At 43.4% G+C, this 20,539-nt stretch overlaps 1 protein-coding gene across 12 annotated transcripts in view; it reads left to right on the top strand.

Annotated features, from left to right (window-relative positions):
* Nucleotides 1–20,539, top strand: part of PPP2R2B (protein phosphatase 2 regulatory subunit Bbeta) — a 456,957-nt gene that overhangs the window by 315,894 nt on the left and 120,524 nt on the right. For 2 of the 12 annotated variants that reach the window (XM_047731098.1, XM_047731099.1), the window contains exon 2: nucleotides 8,491–8,517. The exons of 9 other annotated variants lie outside the window; for them this stretch is intronic. In XM_047731098.1, the coding sequence (XP_047587054.1) occupies nucleotides 8,496–8,517 (22 nt within the window). In that variant the 5' untranslated portion in view covers nucleotides 8,491–8,495. Of the gene's footprint in view, nucleotides 1–8,490; nucleotides 8,518–8,725; nucleotides 8,861–20,539 lie in introns of all 12 variants that reach the window. One more of the 12 variants, XM_047731091.1, reaches the window with a different exon arrangement.

Below are 20,539 nucleotides of genomic sequence, written 5' to 3'. Positions count from 1 at the left end.
GGTCCTAACTTCGGGGGGAGAAAAGAAAGCTATAGCCAACGATATGGACAGATGAGTTGGAACCCATTGTAAAATGATAAACTCCTCATGGAAGAACGAAAGACAAAAAAAATCTCAATGAACATACCCAGTCTGCCCCCCACGTCTTTGTCCCTCAAGTCTCATTTCTTCCTCTGTCCTTCTAACCTTTATTAAAGACTCAACAGATGCAGGCCTGGTGCTAGCTCCTTTATTTGCATTATCTCACTGAATCCTCCCCACTAAGCTATAAAACAGGCAAGATTTTCTTCACTGTTTACCAAGGAGGAAATTGGGACTAAGAGTGACTGACACTCCCAAGATCTTACAGTTAATATGTGGCAGAACTGTGATTTGACCCCAGATCCGTCTGACTTCAAAGCCCGAGCTCTTAATTACGTGGTTATCCTCTCTGGGAGGCCAAGGAAAATGAAGAGGGAGAGGAGAATATTCAGAAATGCGAGTTGACCTTCTCTCTGCTATCTAAGATGCTAATTATTTAGCAACAGATATAGTACGGTATAAAGTCTCTGGCAAAATAATTTTATTTTTCTGCCAAGTGCTATAAAAAGAGAGTCCCTAAACAGATACCCATAAGACCCTGCAAAGTCCCAGCAGCAGACTGTGTTCCTGGGGAGGCACGGAACATCAAGGACCCAGCCATGCTTCGGGTTTTGCCGACGTTTACAGTGCCCGTAATTTCGATGGTTATGTTTTCCCTTCATCCATTCTAGCGAACTCGGAGCGCCGTCTGCCATCAGGGAAGCCTTTCTGATATGTATGATATTTTATTTATGAGAAGATTAGCAAAATATGATTGTTGGATTCGCTAATAAAGAGGCAATTGGAAAAGGAGCCAGCTGGCATGCCACATGTAGCTCCGGCAGGAAGACATATCTAATCTGTGTTTTTCTCTCCAAACTCACACCTTGGAGGCACCTAGAGCTTTCCTCCCTCCCGCTTTCCACTAAGTGCCTCAAAGACCTCATCAGTTTCTTCTGAAAATGCAGGGACTCTCTCCGCCTACCTTTCCTGATCAGACTCCCCACGACTCTTCAGGCTCTTCTTTCTAATGATGAAAGTGAATCTTACGCCCATGTTGGAGATGACTTGGTCTGGTTGGGAAGGGGAGGAGAGCAGTGTTAACCAACAGGCTCTGGGGTCCAACAGACCCACAGGGATCGGTTAACTCTGAGACACGGGGTGTGGGAAGAAAATGATCTCTGAACCCCATTCTGTGCCTTGGTGAAAATAGACAAACACATTTCACTTCTCACTGCCTAATAAGAAGTGATTCTTGTTACTAACCATGGAAGAAGAGTCTCAATTTAAAATATTCCATGTATGGTATGCGAGTCATGCAGTAGGACAGATAACGCTGGAGGTCAAACTTTTATTTCCTTCCTAATTTTGATCCTCAAGAGATAACAGTCACTAAATCAATGTTTCTGTCTTCCATCTTTGTTTTCCTTTTGCTGGGAGTCATTGCATTTTTTTAAGTGAGTTATTTTGTAATAGTTAAAATTATAAATACTCGGGGCACCTGGGTGGCTCAGTGGGTTAAAGCCTCTGCCTTCGGCTCAGGTCATAATCCCAGGGTGGGGCTCTCTGCTCTTCAGGGAGCCTCCTTTCCCCTCTCTCTCTGCTTCCCTCTCTGCCTACTTGTGATCTCTGTCAAATAAATAAATAAAATCCTAAAATAAAATAAAATAAAATAAAAATAAAATGAAATTATAAATACCCATTACAGAAAACTGAGCAATTTCTCTCAACAAGGCAAAAGCAAAATTTAAAGCTTTAGAATCTTGCACTCTGAACTCATACACTTCCTTCCTGCCCTTTTTCTTTTTAATGGGTATGTTTACCATAGTTGAGGGATCCACACTCTTTACAATAGAAGGAAGTGTCTCTGAGCTAATATACTGAGAGCTTGTTCTAGCCGCTATTTTCTCTGGAGTGAAATTTAGTATACAGTTAGTGAATCTTGTATTTCCTCAAAGGTACTTTAGAAAATGAGTTCCAAAAGGACCCCTTTGTAGAACCACCTCACAACTGGAGTATGCCGGTTCTCTAGGACGAAACCTAACCCCCAGTCTTTTGGCGCTTACTCTTGAAACATCTCCTTGAACCAGAGCCATAGTGTTATGTTAGAGTTAGAAGGACATGTAAGTCACTTCGTTCACACATCTATTTAACCACAAAATATGCTTTTCTTTTTGGAATCTGTATTTTATATAGCTGTCCAGGCATCCTACAGATTGCCCGGGATTTATGAACATAATGGACTTTGGGTAATTTACATAACAAAGGTAGACTAACTACCTTTCTACGAACTACTAACTTCAGAGTTTTCTTAAGTGAGATTCCAGGAGTCTGAGTCTGATTCAGAACCTTGTAGTTGATAAGACACTGACTAAAGGACCACACTGTCCAGATTTGAAGCTTGCCTCCACTACTGAGTGGCTTTAGGATGTTCGGCAAGTGACCTAGCTTTCCTCAGCCTCAGTTTCTTTCTATGTTAATTAAACTAATATTACTAACTTGTAGTTGTGTTGTGATGATCTGGCGAGTTCATGTATATATGGTGCTTAAAAGAGTATCTAACATACTGATGAGTAAATATTAGTTGTTGGCACTGTTCCCAGTAATCAAGGGTGTCTGTGTTTATACTCGGCCATACCCTCTTCCAAGGGATCCCCCAAAATATCTCTCTTGAACTCTAAACTTTCTGGAGGCAAAAATTCCCATGCTTAGTTCTGTCCCCTTCTGTACCTGGGACACCACCTGGTTTGGCATAGGTGCTTCTAATTGGCTCAAATTGGCTAAAATCCCAGTTTTCTCCGGTGGGGTGGACTCTAGACCATGTGGGGTGGGTGTGAAATGGTGGAGAAGGAAGCCTCATTGGGTGGTACTACTCTTTGCCCACCACCGGCCCCCCAACACCAATTCTTCTCTTTAAATCCCAATTGTCTCAAAATTGAGGAGAGACCGTGGAACCAATAGCTGTTGGTGAGATTGATTTCTCATTTTATACGATTCCCTCTTCCTCTGTTGCAGCAGCCTATTGATGTTTCACAGGGGAGACCTCGGTGCCTCAGAGTTACCCATTCATAATTTCCTTGTCCTCATCTGCATTCCCTCCAAGTGCTGTGTAGGCACAAGGGGGTGAGTGGGGAAGACACAGGCCCCGCCCTTTTAGGGTCTGCTGGGGAAGCGGTACAGTAGATGTTAAGTACTAGTGGGACTGGTTCTTGGGCAGGAAGTTCAGAGTGTCTTGGGAGAGTCCCCTAATCATTTTGAATGGTAAGGAAGTTCAGGTATTTAGCTTTGGTAGAAAGCTAGACTCTCCTTTATAAAGAATAGAGTAGGGAAGGTATTATGCATTCCCTTGTTCTACGTGCTTTTGTATTTTCTGTTCTGAGAAGAGAGTAGTACATTAAAAATCAGGTTATTTCCTGTAACTCGGTATCTTGTGGTCAACTTGTACCACCTTCAACATATGGAGGAATTAAGATAATTTCCTCTCAAGACAGGCTTTCTAACATTGAGATGCACATATGCACATCCAAGCTTCCAGACACTTCCATCCGTTTCCCTGTGACTGGTTATTTCTCCCTCTGAAATGTCTTTTTTTTTTTCTTTTCTTTCTGAGAGTGTAGTGGAAGAAAGATAGGGTTTCTTCATGCTGTGTTTTTTTTTTCTATTTTCCTGATAAAACTGTATCACTGCAGAGGAACTCAAATCTAATCTTCAGTATATTTAGCATGAAAGCAATAAAAAGCATTAATTCACTCCAGAAAGAGGGAAATACAGTTGGGTACTCAAAGGAAGAATCACCATGGAAACTGTTTTCTTGAGATTCTGTCCTCTCCAGGCTCCAGGCACGACTAAGTGAAGAAAGGAAGGCAAAGGGAAGAGAAGAAATACACTGTCCTTTCTGTCGTCACTAAAATGCTGTGGAGGAATTGCCATGAATTATTGATTGCATGAGTAGAAGTATATATGAATTAGAATTATTAAACTGTTGTCTTTTCAGTGAGTGTGTAAGAGCGCACAGAGAACATGTTCCTCACTGTTCTCCATTCCTTGCTGTCAGATCCAACTGAGCAATCAAAGAGCTATCCCAAGGTCAAAAGTTGGCAGAGAAGCGCAAGGAATTACGATGATTAAAGAATTCTGGGAGCCAGAAGTAAAATACGACTTTGCATACAACTCCCATATACACTTACCTTTGTGGACCATGTCAGGATGGTTATGGTTTCAGAATTTTCTCAAAGATATTAAATATGTAAAGATCAGAGGCCAGCTCATGCCTTTGGGACCGTGGTAATGGGATGTGATGGAATTTCCCAAAGGATTTCTTTTGGATTAAATTCATTCTGTGTTGATGTGCACGTGTATGCATCTCATAATATGCCCACATCTCTTGCCTTCTCTATTTTTACCAGTCCATGGGTTTTCTTCCCTGAAACTATATATCTCTGTTTAATAACTCTGGTAAGAACTACCATGTGTTCAGTGTTTCCTATGAGTCAGTCACTGGGCTGAATCTTTTGCCTGACCCTATTAAGAGCATGGACTTTTATTTGGGTAGGATTGTTCTTATTTGGCAAAATGACTAATTCAGTGAGTGTTCACTAATAAAGTCATTATGTTCTTATGTAATTCTCACAACAACCCTGATGAGAAAGTCCCCATTATATAGATGCGGAAATAGAGATTTTGTGACGACAGCTGCATAATCTACTCAATCACAGAGCCAGTGAGTTTCAAAACCTGGATTTGAAACCATGCATGACTCCTAAGTCCATGGTTTTAGCAGCAACACTAAGATTTCATCCTTGAGGACACAGACAACCTGCCTTTTTAGTCTCTATACGAGGTAATAACTGCTGAGGGTCTGAACACATACATAGGCCTTCAGTGTATTCAGAACAAGTACATATTTAGAACCCTGAATACCATTGTACCAGGTACTATACTAAATACAAAAATTGGAAATAGGATAAAGTCTTTTCCTTCAAGTTGCATACCATCTTCAGGAAATGTTGTCATGTATGAATAACCAGACAAAGTAGTCAAAGGTTCAGATATGAGGGAGATTACTGAGATTCATGAGGAAGATTCATTCTGGTCTTTCCAGAATGTGAGGAGCTGCCAAAAGGTCAAAGGAAAGGAAGAGAAGTGAACAATTTGGGTAAGACAGAGTGATTTTAAGCATAGAGGTGGGAGTGAGTGACAAGAGTTTGGGGACCTGCATGATGGTCAGGGCCTGTGTTTTAGTGAAGGAAGTTTGAACAAGGAAGTTGACAAGTAGGCCACGAGTGAAGAACCTTGAACTCTGGAGCGAAGAGGTCCGCATATTATCCTGTCAACGCAGTGAGCTTTCAAGGGCTCTGTTTGTTTATACTAAAGTATTAATTCCTTAGAGTAGAGCATTGGTTACTCATGTTCAGCTCGAAGATTTTTACATTCCTATACACCCACATCACCATGACCAAGGATCAAGGCATAGGACACTTTTGGGACTCCATGCCCCCTCTGACTGAACTCCTCCCCATCCCCGAGTTATCACTATCTGACTTGTCTGTGAGTGTTCAAGGAAAGTAATAAAAAAGCAAATGGCATGGCGGAGGTTTAAAGACCAGATTAATGACTTTCTAGGATGTAGCATGGACCATGAAGGTAAGAGATGTTAAAGCCAAGAGGGTATTATAAGGTTCACAATCCCTCCTTCCCTCTATTCATTCCGTTCAGTGTGTGTTGGACACCTACTGTGTACCATACCCTTACTTTGGGGCTACCACTGTAACCAACACACTCCCTCAGTGAGAAGACCAACAAACTGAGACACGGTTACTTTCCTTCATAGCAAGTACTGAAATAGGAGGAAGCCCAGGCTACACTTCAGATGGGCACCTAACCTGGAGTAGGGAAGTCAAAAAGGGCTTCCTGGAGGAACAGATGCCCAACCTGAGGCTTGAGGACAAAAGGAGGTGAGCCAGACCAGGGCGGGAACTGAGAGGGAAAAATGGTCCAAGGGAAGAAGGAGTATGCACAAGCGAACAAAGAAGACAGGTGGCCATGTTGAGGTAGAGGCTTGAGCAAGAGAATGGTCGCATACAAGGGGCTTTTCAAGTGAGAGAAGTAGCCAGACCTAGTAAATGATCCTCTGTCACACCAGGTCTTCTCAACACCAGCATGTCATCCTGGTCACCTGATTGCGCAACAGTCAGTATCTATCTTTGGGAACATTTCAGATGATTAGTGTGGCCCGCCTTGTCATTGTTGCTTTTATTGTAAGTAGCCCACCAAGTTGTCCATCATTTCTCTCTGAATTTGAGCCAGAAAAACCAGTCAGGCAATGAGACTTCCAGCATTTTCACCTCCTTCTTTAAGATGAAGTGACTTTCTTAGGTTTTTTACATTCTTTATCTCCTTTTTTCTGGAGCAGTCTAGGGCATGCTGACTTGCCAGGCCACCCCTCTGCTCTGACTTGTCCGGCAGGCTTCCTTGCACAGCCTTGAGCACGCTACCAGGCGCACACCCCCCTTTCCCTCTTGTCTAGGAACAAGTGACACAGCAGGCAGAACGTGGCCTTTGTAGCCCTTCACACCTGACTGAAGGCTTAGTCCTGTTACTGACTCTTCTTGTGACCGTGATAAGTTCATGTTTCCGAGCTTCAGCTTCCCTGTCTGGAAATAGTAATACCCACTGTGTAGGATGTGAGTGATGAAAATGTAGTGCAGCTAATCCCCTAGGGCACTGTCTAACACATAGTAGATCTTCCAAAAATGTTATGTAGACCCAGTAATGCAAAGTGGGTCAGAGTACAGGTAGACTGCCTATGCTCCAAGGCATCTGCCAAAGGCTGCTGGGTTACTCTGGGCAAGTCACATAAGCTCCCCATGCCTCAGCACTCTTATCTGTAAAATGGGGATGATAATGACATCTACCTCATGGTTTTATTGTGAGGGTTAAATGAGCTAATGCATAGAAAGTGCTTCATATACTGTCCAGTGTGTGTGCATGTGTGTGTCTGTCTCTCCCTGTTATATCCCCTGTTAGTAGTGTTGATGTTAGTTTTAGTAATTATTTTTGTATAGTACTTGGTCATATGTTTGCCTGCCTTGTAGAGTGGTTGCCAAGAGCAGCTAATGAAGAGGTACGGTGGCTCAGTGCCAGGCACAGTGGGTCCCCGATAATGTTTGTTGAATGAATGAGAGCAAAATGCTTCTCTCTGAATGTTTTCTATAAATGTTTCATCTTAATGATCAGTGGGAGCCTCCTCATGGAAGGAAGAGCCAAAGGGGTTCACAGGGTGGCAGCCTGGGCTCGGGCCTGGTAGATTCTGATTATGTCAAACAAAATACATTCAGATCAGTCTGTTTGGCACCATTGAAATTGTGCCAATGAGCAGCAAATTGTGATTTCATGTTGGGGGAGTGCCAGAATCCAGATTTACAAATCAAAGCAAACCTACCTGTTTCTAGTACCCTCTCTCTCCCCTAAATGGGTGTTGCTTATGTCTGAAAGAGCTTCTGGATATTTCACAAAATCAGGCCCCAGATGTTTGAAAGACTTTCGCAGACAAGGTAATCAATCCATTTGGTGGCCAGATGCCGTCTGAACATTTTCCTGCTACAGCACTGTGAGTTTCTAAATTCATTAGAAACATAAATTAATTAAATCTAATCAACAGTGGGTGATGCAGAAGATTAAACAGTGAAAAACAAATACATTTCCAACTGGGTCATAACAGATGCAGAGAAAAACACTCCACTTTGGAGGTGAAAGTCAAGTTAACCCTTTGTATAATATTCTCAGAAAAACCTTGGCCACACCTGAGACCCCAAGGGAGCCTCAGTTCTTCCCACTTAAGTCTGCCCTAGTGGGTTCAGTGACTTCTCAAGAAATAAACTGTGTATTTCTCTGAATGAGAAGGGTTCTAGAGTGGTCTTATGTGGTTAGGCATTCATAGGGGAAAAATCTCCACCATGCTTTTATCATGAAGGGGATCTGGAAGTTCTGCAAGTCACATGCACTATGCATGTAGCAGTAGTTCCCAGGAGCATAGCGTAGTCAGATAAATTTTTAAAACAGAGGGAAGCCTCCTTCTTCATTCCATGCTAGAGTAAGTTACCTGAGTTCAGCATTCTTGTTTATCAGTGCTGAATCCCCAACACTGAGAAGAGTTTCTGGCACATAGTAGGTGTTCAGTAAATGTCTGTTAAATGAATGGATTATGAATGAACTTGTTTCCTATAGATTTCTGACTTACTGATTTGCTCAGATGCGTCCCCAAGATGTGAGATAAAGTGTGAGCTATTTCCCAAAAGTATTTTGACATTTTTCACCCATGGATCAGAATCTTGAGGGACTGATAACCCATAGGATATGTTTTAGAAAATTCAGCTCTAAAGCATTATTGTATAGCACCCCTAACCTTTGTCCCATATCTTTTACCCTCAGTCTAAATGGAACTGGAGAAGACTCGGGGTGAGTAAAATTGTGAATTTATGGGGCCAACTTTTGGGTGGGAGGCTGTTCTTTAAGGATGTGCTCAGCTCCATGGAGAGGGCAGTCTTTAGCTGTGGAATTGACTCATTCCACACTCTGTATTGCCAGTGTAGACAAATGGCCTCAGGCTCTATGGAGAAAGGGGTTGCTTCCTTATCTGTAGCCTCATGGAGGTATCCATTTCCAGAGGAAGCCCGCAAGCACCCAAGACCAGCAACGGCTAACTCAGATGCCTACAGGAGCCAAGTAACATCAAAAATGAAGGCAGAGCGGCAGAGAACAACCTTAGGAGGACAAAGGGGAGCTGACAGTTGGCCTCAAGGTTGGGGAATGGTAGGGAATGGTGGGAGATGAGGTCAGTTCAAGACCTTGCGCCCTTCTAAAAGGAGGCAGCTGCTTCCCAGCCCACGCCAGGAGTGGCTGTGTGGGGATGTTTGTCCAGTGGGACCAATCTATTGATTTCTAAAGAAATTGAGAATCTGCATTGTTCATACACAACTTCCTAATTTCTAAATGTAAGCATCTTGTTCCACAAATGGGAGATCATCGTGTGGACTAACATTGTGGTGTCGCAAGAAAACAACCCCACTGTCCAGATATGAATGTACACTGCCGTTGGTGTTCTCTGGACTCTTTGCCCCTGTGATGCCGAGTGTGGGGCCTTGCTCTGCTTCTCTGGGATCCAAGGTGGCGATCCACATGGAGCAATAACACATGATCCTAGTTATCGATCTAGATGCCTACGGCATCCTAAGCCTTGTGCTCAGCTCTGTACCTTCCGTAGTTAGTGTTTATAACATGCTATCAGAATGGCGCCTGCATCATTTGATTTTACAGACAATGAAACTGAGATTCAGAGATTTCAGCTAACTTGTCCAAAGGCACGTCTGTCATAAATGGCAAAGCTGAATGGGGTCTCTCTGACATCAAAAGGGATGTTGGCCACCACCCATTATATTACTTTGGGTAAAGCATTATTCTAATTCTTATTTAGTGTTTGTGTGTGTCCATGCTGAGCACCTTCCAGAAACTGACTCATTTCAGCCTCTGTATAATACCACCCCCAATGCACAGATTAAGTAAACGGTGGGGAAGAAAGGAAGTTAAGAGTTCTGCCCAGCGATGCTGGCATTGAAAGCAGGGCTGGGAGACTGCTGTTGACTCACAGAATGGCTTCTCAAAACCACGCCCAGGATGAGGCACAGAGAAGGTGCTCAGCGAATAGTTTTCCATTGACAGCAAGCCTCATTTTCAGCTGCGTGCACGGGGGATCCTGAGCCTAAGGCTGTGGCTGGTGCCTCTGGGTAGCCGGCTCTTTGAGACCTCTTATTCTGTGTGACTCCCCGGCACCCGTCACTCAAGCAGCCTTCACTCTGTCACTCTGCTAACTGCAGGCATGCCGAGCGAAGAGGGACAGGTCATGGAAGCTGGCTCAGCCACTAATAAACTGTGTCATCTGGGAAGCCCTGCTCGGCAATCGGGCAGTCCAATCCAAACCGCGTGTGTGACTGAAATAGTTCACTGGGTCAGACTTCTTGGCGTAGAAAGATCTTCCCACCCGGTCTCTGGTGTTCTATTCTCTTTCTTCCTAAAAACTGAACAGGGTGGAGACTGGCTTAGACAGGGAAGAATTTAAGAATCAGAAGGGTGTGGATACATTTTACAGTGCGTGAGTTTTCATGTGTGTGATTAGCTTAGGAGAATAAGGCAAATGGAGATCTTGAAGAGAATGAGGGAGGCTCATTTGGTTTTTAAATTTTCATGATCGTACAGGGCGGCTACACCCAATTTGACTGAAAACCGCATGTGTCTGTAGTGTGTGTATGCGTGCATGCATGTGGACAAGAACAGTATTAGAGGGTAACTATTAACAAATATTCTAGAAAAACCATACTTTCATTGAACATCGATTACGCGTCAAAGATGGGGCTGCGGGCCAGGAATAGCAAGGTGAAAAAAATAACTTGTGATCCCTGCCCCGGTGAATTTTACAGGCTTATAGGGGAGACGGACATTAACAATAAACCCCCAAACAAATCTATAATGAGGAATTCTGGTAGATGCTTTCAAGGGAAAGAAAAGAGCAGTATAGAGCTGTGTAGAGTGACTCTGATACAGGCTGTCAGAAAAGGTCTGTCTCAGGAAGTGCTGGTTAAGCTGAAATTTTAAAAATTAATAGACACTAGCCAAGGAGAAGGGAGGAGGGAGAGTAATAGTTCAGGCAGAGAGAGCAGCACGCTTGAAGACCCCGGAGTGGGAGGAAGCACGGCATTTACAAGATCTGGAAAGCGAATTGGTGGTGCTAAAATGTAGGGAGATGGGGGGTCAGGGAGAGGATTTAAGATGAGGTTTGAGTGGCTGAGAAAGGCCAGTTTCTACTGTTTCCTTAATGATAAATTACCAAAAGGTTCTATTTTCCAGTGGTTTCCTTAAAATGGCTTCTGGTAAATTTTACTTTTGATTTAATTTCAGGTGAAGATTTGAGATTGTGGCCAGTTAAGTCTGTATCTTGAGTGTTTAATGGTTTTATTTCTTCTCTGACTTGATAAAATAAATTTCTTACCGTGGACTTTGCAGGAAATAATCAATGCATCACAATCAAGGCTAAGAACCTCTTATAGTATGTGTTGGATAGAAAGGAATTTTGCTACTGCATTTAACAGTTACTGGCTCTCTCGTGCCCTAAGCTTTTCCATACTCCCCCAGGGCAATAACTTAGATGGTTGGAATCAGTATTTGAAATGTCCCCGAAAGTAGAGTACTTACAGACATGGAAATATGTTCCTTATTTCCACTCTTCTACATCTGCTGTGCTTAGAGAAAGTGCTTCTGAAAATGGGCTTGGCACTTGATTTCTCAAGTACTGGGTTTATTTCAAAGATGTCCCAGGCCATGAACCCACAGTCCTGACCCTTTTAAAACAACAATAATAAGCTGTAGACAGAAATGGAGCATGTGTGACTCTCTTTTTAGGGAAGAACTGGGATATGTATTGCATAGGCCAACATTCAGCTGTCCCCGTGAGAATATTAGAACTCCAAATGGGGACTGTTTATATCATCTGCACTCTGAGATCATAGATACTGATAAAGATGCTATCTGTTAAAGAAATAAATGGGATTCTGTCTTCAAGGAACTTACCGTCTAGTTAAAGAAACATCACACACACACACACACACACACACACACACACACAGAATACCGGAGCATCTATTAACATTTGTACCATAATCCAATAGTCATGCCCAGTGGGAAAATGCTGAGTTAGTCAAGTTTTACATGGCATTTATTGGTAGAGCCAAAGATGGGTAAAATAGGAACTGTGCCCTTAGTGAAATAAATTTCATTAAGGAGAGAGAACGAGTACATTCTGTTATGTAGCTGCGTAAGTGGGAATAGCTACATAAGTACCTCTGGATAGTCCAGAGACTTGGGGGGAGCTCTGTGGGGGAAGGGATTATGTTCCAATCAGGGGAGCTCACGGGAGGTGCCATGGAGTAGGTGGCATTTGAGTTGGCCTTGAAGGATTCGTGTGTTCATTTTTTCATTCAGCCACTAAACAGGTATTTTGTGCAAACCTCCTAAGCGCCAGTCCCTAAGCTGTGTCTCTAGACTAAAATAGGGAATAAGATCTTAGCCTCCAGGATCATATGTGTCAGCAGGCACACGCAATGGAAAGAAGGTCTTGGGGAAAATGAAATTGCTTCACAGGCAGTCAGCACAGACAACCTTTGCATAGGGTCCTGGAGTTAAAGTTGCTAAATTGCCAGGTGGGTGACAAGGAGTACAGTCGATCGATGGAAAAGTTAAGGCTGAACCCAGAAGATCCACTCTGCCAGGTTAAGAAATAAAGCCCATAAGTATCTGTGAGTGGAAGATGAAGACAGGATTGGGGAAAAAAAAAAAAAAAAAGAATGACCCACAAAAGCAAGGAGGGACAAGAAACCATAGAAGGCAGAGGGAACAGAAGCAGGACGCAAAAGGCAGGTGATGAATGCAGGCTCTGGGACCAGAGTTGGTTACCCATCCCAGCTCCCCTATTAGCCTTCCGGATGTGGGCAAGTTATTTCATGTCTCTGAGCCATTTCCCCATCTGAAAAATGGAGGAAGAGACTGAAATCGTGGAGTCCGAGTAACATTTAAATGACATCATATAAAACACACAACATGGATCCTGGCCAAAGAAGGTGTTTGATAAATGAGCCTGGAAATATAGATTAAGGAAGAGAGTTCAGGTAAAGGGCCTATTACTATGCCTGGCACATAGTAGACCAGATCAGTAAATCCTTGTTTTGAAGAAAAGCTGTGAGAGTGGTATATTTCTGAGGCTGAAATATCTCAAGGCTAGGCGAATAGCTAGTTAATTTCAGAAGGTCTTTTGCATGACAGTTGTGATCCTCTCCCAGCAGCCACACCGTAATAAAGGAATGTTCAGCCAGAAGAGTTTTCCATTGAAGACTGACTTCCTGGCAGGGAGATCTGCAAATCACTTGGAATGTTCCTGGCACCGTCACCTGGGTCTGGCTATTTGCAAAATGTCTATAAATCTTCCACAGGGCCAGAGAGAATGTGGGTTTTTTCTTTCTGCTCTGACAGACTTGTTTCTTTCTGTGCGATATTAGGAATGATGGTGAAAATTACCCAAGAAAGGCCATGAGGAGGTCAGACTATCCATGTGCGAGTGATCTTGAAGTTGACTTAGCATTTTAAAGTAGACACAGTTGAGGGGCGCCTGGGTGGTTCAGTGGGTTAAGCCTCTGCCTTCAGCTCAGGTCATGGTCTCAGGGTCCTGGGATCAAGCCCTGCATCGGGCTCTCTGCTTAGCGGGGAACCTGCTTCTCCCTCTCTCTGCCTGCCTCTCTGCCTAGTTGTGATCTCTCTCTCTCTGTCAAATAAATAAATTTTTTTTTAAATCTTTAAAAAAAAAAAGTATATGCAGTTGAGCAACCTTCTATCCAATCTGTAGACAGGAGGTAACGGACCTGGAGCTGTATCGCAACAGAAGAAATAGAGTCCTTTCTGCTCCTGGCCTCGGAAGATGAAGGAAGGAGGGAGGGATGGAACACAGAAAAAGAGAAAGGGGAGGAAGGAAAGAAGAAAAAGAGGGATAGAGAAGAGGAGGACGAGCAGGAAGGGAAGAAGAAACAAAAAGAAAACCAAGACATTATTCTTTGATTCAGGGTGATCACGTGGACATCTGATATGTTGCTCTGTGGGAGAAATTCTTGCAATATTAAATGCTTTGAGGGTCCTGTTAAACCTTCTATGAAGATAGGGTTTCCATAGCATTTTTCTTCCTAACCATCTTTTGCTGTGGGTGGGAATTGAGCCTGGGAAGATTCGATTTCATCTCTCAGGGGTGGAGCAGTCCTGGGTACTGACTTGTTTATTCAAGCATGCAAGCCTGCATTCATTCAGAAGTTCAGCCTTCTCTCTTCTTCACCATTCATTTTTCCCTAGCTGCTGAAACTTTCTCATTAGCATATACACATGCCGCTATTTCTATGATTAAAAAAAAAAAAAATAGACACTCTGTGGACCCAATATCCCTTACCATCTTCTGCCTCGTTTCTTTGCTAGGCTTCTCAGCAAAACTCCCTGACGGGTAGTGTCCACTGTAACCCTCTCTCCTTCTCTTCCTCCCATTCACTCTGAAACACACTCCAAGGTTCCACCAAACTCACCCCCACTGATCCATAGAAACCCCACTTGACGAGGTCAAAAGCGACTTCCAAGGTTCAAATCCAAAGGTCACTTTTACCTTGCAGATCAGCAGTGTTTGGCATGATTGATCTCTCCCTCCTCTGAAATTCACTGGCATCCACGACACTCAGCTTTTTTGATCACCCTTCTCTCTTACCAGCTGCTCCTTCTTCACTTTTCCTGATTCCTCCTCTTTTCCCAACCTCTTAGATATTGGGAGTATCCCAAAGTTCAGCCCTTGGCTTTCCTCTTAATTCATACACACACTCCCCGAGATCTCGTCCAGTCCCATGGCTTTAAATATCATCTGAAATGTTAATGAACTCCCAAGTTTATATCCCCAACTCAGACCCCCTCCTGGACTCTAAACTGTATTTCCAATTAATCTACTCAGTATCTTTATTTATAAACCCCTCCTACTTCACACGCCTAAAATGGAGTATCTGGTCTCCGCTCCCCCCCCAAATGCTTGCTTCACCCACAAACTTCGCATCTCAGTGAAGGCAACTCCGTCATGCTGGCTGCCAAGGGCAGAAACCTTGGAATCATCCTGAATCCTGTCTTTCATACCCACAACCGGTCCATCTGCAAATGCTGTGAAGTCGACTCGGTCAGTACGCATCCAGAATCTGACTACTGCTCTCCACCCTCACTGCCCGCCCTCGGTCCCAACCTCCCCCACCTCTCACCAGAATTATGGCCATACCCTTCCAGAGGCTCCTTCAGCCCTCTGCTGTCTGCCCCCGGTGATACTTGTCGCACATCAGACCATCTCACTCCTCTGCTCAATCCTCTCCAGTGGCCTTCTATTTCATTTTTTCTCACTTTTTAAAAAAAATTGTGATCAAGGGGACATAACACAAAATTTACCATCTACCCACTGCTGTGCCCATTTCACTTTTAGCAAAAGCCAGAGTGCTTGCTGTGGTCCTCCGAGCTTTCCGTTACCTGAGTCTCTCGTTTGTCTGCTCTCATTTTCCCCTTGTTTGCACGGCTCTGGCTTTGTAGGTTTGTTGACACACGTATGTTTCTCTCTGAGGATCTTCTCCCTGTCTGTTCCCTGTGGGCAGGAAGCACTCTTCCTTCAGACACCCACATAGTGACCTCTCTCCTCCCTTTCAAGTCCGCTCAGGGAGGCTTCTCACAATCACTGTATTTCAAATCTGAGCTTCCCACCTTCCTCCCGAACTCCTAATGTCCCTTACTCAGCTATTTGTTTCCCAAAGTACATGACATACAATGCAATTTATTATAACATTGACTGTTGGGACTTTTTTTTTCACAAGTAGAATGTAAGTGCCAGAAGGACAAATATTCTATTTTATTAATTGATGTATACTCAATACCTAGAATAGTGTTCGACACATAAAAGATGTGGTCCCCGAATATTTTTTGAGTGACTAAGTGGAATTATGAATAAATCTATCAACACTTAGTATTTCTTGATTTTTCTACATCTTATATTATTTGTTGATACCTAAATTGCCACATGAACATGAAATCAAATATAATGGGTTTTATAAATATACAGTTTTCAGTGGATATAAAATAGCAGTAAGGATGTACCATAGTGCTTTTGCCTGAAGAATATTTATTAAGTTTTGTGTCATGCTGGTGATGGACATCAACACTAGTTTATTTATGCTACCTTTTACTGTTTAGCTATTATGTGTTAAGTATTATATTCAGTGTTTTAAAATAAACATATCCAAGAGACAGTAATTTTTTAGGGGGGGGAAGGGGCAGATGGAGAAAGAGAGAATCTTAAGGGAGCCTGCACAGAGCCCATTGTGGGGCTCAGTCTCACAACCCTGAGATCACGACCTGGACTGAAATCAAGAAAGACACTTAACCAACTGAGCCACAGGTGCCTCGAGAGTAATTTTTTTTTTAAAGATTTTATTTTTAAGTAATTTCTACACCCAACATGGGGCTCAGACTTACAACTCCAAGATCAAGGGTCACATACTCTACGGACTGGGCCAGCCAGGCACGTTGAGAGTAATATTTTTTTATAATCTTCAAAACACCACAATGCCTAGCCATGGAGAGAGAGAGAGAGAGAGAGACTGAAGAATGGAGGGTGTGGGATGGGAAGAGAGAAAGGATACGAGAGAAAGAAAAATACTGATTCGTAGAACTGTAAATGGCACATTTGGTTCCAATACTTTCTATTTTCTTTGCTAAGACCGTTGAAAAGTCATCATTGTATAATATCTTGTAAACTGGTAGCAGCATCCTTATTGTGTTTGACATAGAAACTTCACGTTTTAGGAGGAAAAATCCAGATCTTGTCCTGCTGCATTCTTCTTTCATTCTTTAGGCCTATCTAGAATTTAACACATGGACATATTGTATTTATTGTTCAATTTGTCCTTCAGAGAAAATACAGAGTTCTTTTTTTTTAAAGATTTTATTTTTTTAGAGCATGCATGCACACGAGTGGGGATAGGGGCAGAGGGAGAAGCAGACTCCCCATGGAGCAGGGAGCCCAATGTGTGGCCCGATCCCAGGACCCTTGTATCGAGTCCTGAGCTGAAGGCAGCCACGTAACCAACTGAGCCACCCAGGCACCCCTAGGAGATTTCTTGAATGCAGGAATATGGATGACATGTGAGTTACCGTAAGTTTCAGTAGCGACTTCCTTTTGCCTTCTAGGTCAAACAATAGGGTTCTTACTCTCTGGCTCTAAGACTTATAGGGTGTTTGATGAACCGACTCTTTTCCATTTTACAACTTTTTAAAAAATTTTTTATTTTTTGGGGTGCCTGGGTGGCTCGGTGGGTTAAAGCCTCTGCCTTTGGCTCGGGTCATGGTCCCAGGGTCCTGGGATCCTGTAAAATAAATAAATAAAGATCTTTAAAAAAATTTTTATTTTTTTAAGGACTTTTTTTATTTATTTGAAAGACAGAGATGACAAGTAGGCAGAGATGCAGGCAGAGAGAGAAGAGGAAGCAGACTCCCTGCTGAGCAGACAGCTGGATGCGGGGCTGGATCCCAGGACCCTGAGATCATGACCTGAGCTGAAGACAGCAGCTTTAACCCACTAGGCCACCCAGGCGCCCCTCAACTTTTTTTTTTTTTTTTTAACCATATCCCTGTTTATACTGCTTCCAGTCCTCTAGGCCGAAAGCTTCTTGAAGGCAAAGACCATATGTGTTTTGTTTATAGCATATACCTGTCACCCAGCCCAATGATGTGCCCATAGTAGGTGTTCACTAAATAGATTTCATGCATTTCAGACCTATTTGCTCCAAATCCACTTTGGGTGTGTCATTGCTACCTCCATGCCCTCTCCCAATACCTTCTCTTCACCAACCCATTTGATGTTTTCTCTTCCTGTGATTCATAGGACCCTTAAATCTCTGGCAATATGACAAAGGCTTTTTAGGATGAAACCTGTTCTTTACTGATCAGTCTCTGTGGTTCTGAAGTCATAAAATACTCACCCCAAACTAAGAACATCCCATTGTCTCACACCCCTGAAAATAGGTTTCTTACATTCCTCCAACATAAATGTTCTGTTTGTTGACACTTTGTTTAGGGTTATTCTCTATATGGTGGCCCATTTGGTGTTGATTCTTTGTAGCTCTCATTCAGTGATAGATTAAAGAAAAACATGGAGAAACATCCATCACATCTTAAGACACTAAGCCTAAGTTCAATGATGAGTAAGTTCCTTATGGAGTTCACAATTCAGAGACTAAGAAAGACATTTAAAATGGTCCTATTACTGTTGTAAGTCTAATGGTAAGTGGTGAGGGTTGTTATGAAGGAGAAGAATGGGGAGCAGTGGAGCTGCCAAGTAAAGGAGGCCGTCTGGGTTTTGGGAGAAGTCCTACAAGGCTTCCCAATATAAATAAAATTGGAGCCAACACACAAACATGTGGACATTTCATTCCCACAAGGCAGGTGCAGCATCTTTCTGATTTGAGAGCCTCTGGCACAGCAAAATTGTTGACCAAAGACATGCCAAACAGACTCCTCATCATGTGTGTTTGGGTGGCACATTGCCTGTCCCAGATCATCCTGTAGAGACCCACAGTCGTGATTAACTTTCTTATTTCGGACCCAGAGTCCCACAGATTTTGGGGTCCGTGCTAGATGACCCATGTTGTGAGATAATAGAGCAGGATGATTGACAGAGTTTGCATTGCCCGAGCAGTTAATTACTCCTATGCTTTCTGAGAGAGTGGGGAACAGATGGTAGATACCTTGACAGCAGATCCCACTATAAACCATGCAGGCTTGTAGGCAAATCTGAACTGCTACCAATTTCCCACTGGATTTTTCTGTCTTTGGAGGACTTAGAATTTTTAAAACTACTTTGCCTTTGGGCAGGTCTTGTCCCAATGACAGGAACTTTCTTCTTAGCTTCTGTGTGGTAGGAACCTATTTTGAATGAAAGGCAGCCTCTATCAACTCACGTCTTGGGTCGTCCCACACCTGGTTAGTGCTGGGGATTTGGTCAGTGTGGGGAAGCTTTGTGCATTTTAATAGAAACAGCATGGCGTTCATTTCTCACTGGCTTCCCACCATCTGGATTTTCACAGCTCAGCAAGCATGGTGGGCTCCCCAGACTTAACCAGGAGAACTTAGCTCCTACAGAGAGCATGATTCGGTCCCTTTGAAGTCATAATTTTATGATGGACCCCATGATCAATTGAAGGTGGGGGTATGCTTCTATCTCAATACGCTGCTTTCGTAACTGAATGGCCGAACAAGTAATGTACCATTTCCACACAGGGGAATGGGGTAGAAACAAACCACCTCAATGCCGGGAACTAAGCAAGTATGAACGAACACTGGTCACGTGATAAACTAACATGAAGTGTGTGTGTGAGAGTTGGAGCACAGAGGCTGCAGGACCAAGAATCTTTTTTTTTTTTTTCCTCCCAATTCAGCTTACATTAATAGTCTGGCCCTGTGCAAAGTGCTATGAGGAAAACAAAGATGGAAAGACATGTCTGTCAGTATGCATTTAGATGCAAATAACAGAAAATCTATCTGGCAGTGGCTTTTACCACTTGGCATGTATTATTTAACAAGCTCAGACATAGGCTCTTCCGGGGTAGGTTTTGCCGTTCAGTGATGTCACCAAGGACGTTGTCCCTTTCTTCTGTCATATTCAACCTCCTGCCCTGTCACTTCATGGTCACATGATGGCTGCCACAGCTTCTCATATCACAGCCACATAAAATCATGTGAGAAAGCAGTAGTATGGGGGCTCCTGGATGGCTCAGTTGGTTGAGCATCTGACTCTTGGTTTTGTCTCAGGTCATGATTTCAGGGTCATGAGATCGAGCCCCATGTTGGGCTCCACGCTCAGTGGGGGGTCTGCTTGAGATTCTCTCCTTCTCTCTGCCCCTCCCCCTACTTATGCTCTCTCTCTCTCTCAAATAAATAAATCTTTAAAAAAAAAAAAAAAGGCAGCTGTACACAAGGAGTATGTCCGTATAGCCAGAAGACCACACCTCACTTGCTTCCTCCCTTTTATTCAGGGGGAAAACCTTCTTCCCAGAATCTCTGCCTCCTTGCCCCCCAGAAGACTTGCCTGTGTGCCTCACAGACCATCTTTCATTCCCATTGCCACCCCTAGACACAAGGGAGTCTGGGAAGCAAGAATCTGGATTTTTCAGCCTCTGTAGTGGGAAACAGGCAAGGGAGAAAGACCGGGTAGGAGTAGCTAACCGAGTATATCTGTCCTAACACCCTGCTTGCCCTTAATATGCTTGGTCTTCCCAGGCAGGCTGACATTGAACCCATGCCCATTTTCCAGCACTGTGCTTGCCATTGCATAGGAAGCAGCTCTTATGAAAAGATCTTGAGAATGGGGACTATTGGACCCTTCTACCTGCTTTCTTTGATGTAGGAGGAATACCAGCGCCAGATGGAAGTTAAAACCAATACGCACAGAATTCATTACATTCAAATGAAAGGAAAAGGATTCAGGATCTAAACAAGTAGGCACTGGTCCGGTGACAAGGGAATCAAGTCTGGATCAGTCAGTGAGTGTGTGTGATACACAGAAGGTCAGGACTGTGAGCACGTGGCCTATGTACTGGCTCCTTCCGTACCCACGCCAGACGTTCACCAACTGATCGCCACCATCTCCCACCAAGCCCAGCTATGATATCAGAATATTTCTCCCTGGGCAGCTCTTGCCAATAAATAAAAGTGGTGAGCAAGATGAGATCCACTTGTTTTCACTGCTCAGTGCTTGGTATTTACTACTTCTGTCACTAGAACTGAGCTACAGGAATGTGAGAAATACACCAACTTAAGAAGCTAATGCTAC

This window comes from Lutra lutra, chromosome 5, assembly GCF_902655055.1.
Source record: "Lutra lutra chromosome 5, mLutLut1.2, whole genome shotgun sequence".
Classification (NCBI taxonomy): Eukaryota; Metazoa; Chordata; class Mammalia; order Carnivora; family Mustelidae; genus Lutra; species Lutra lutra.
This window is presented reverse-complemented; position numbering and strand designations above follow the sequence as displayed.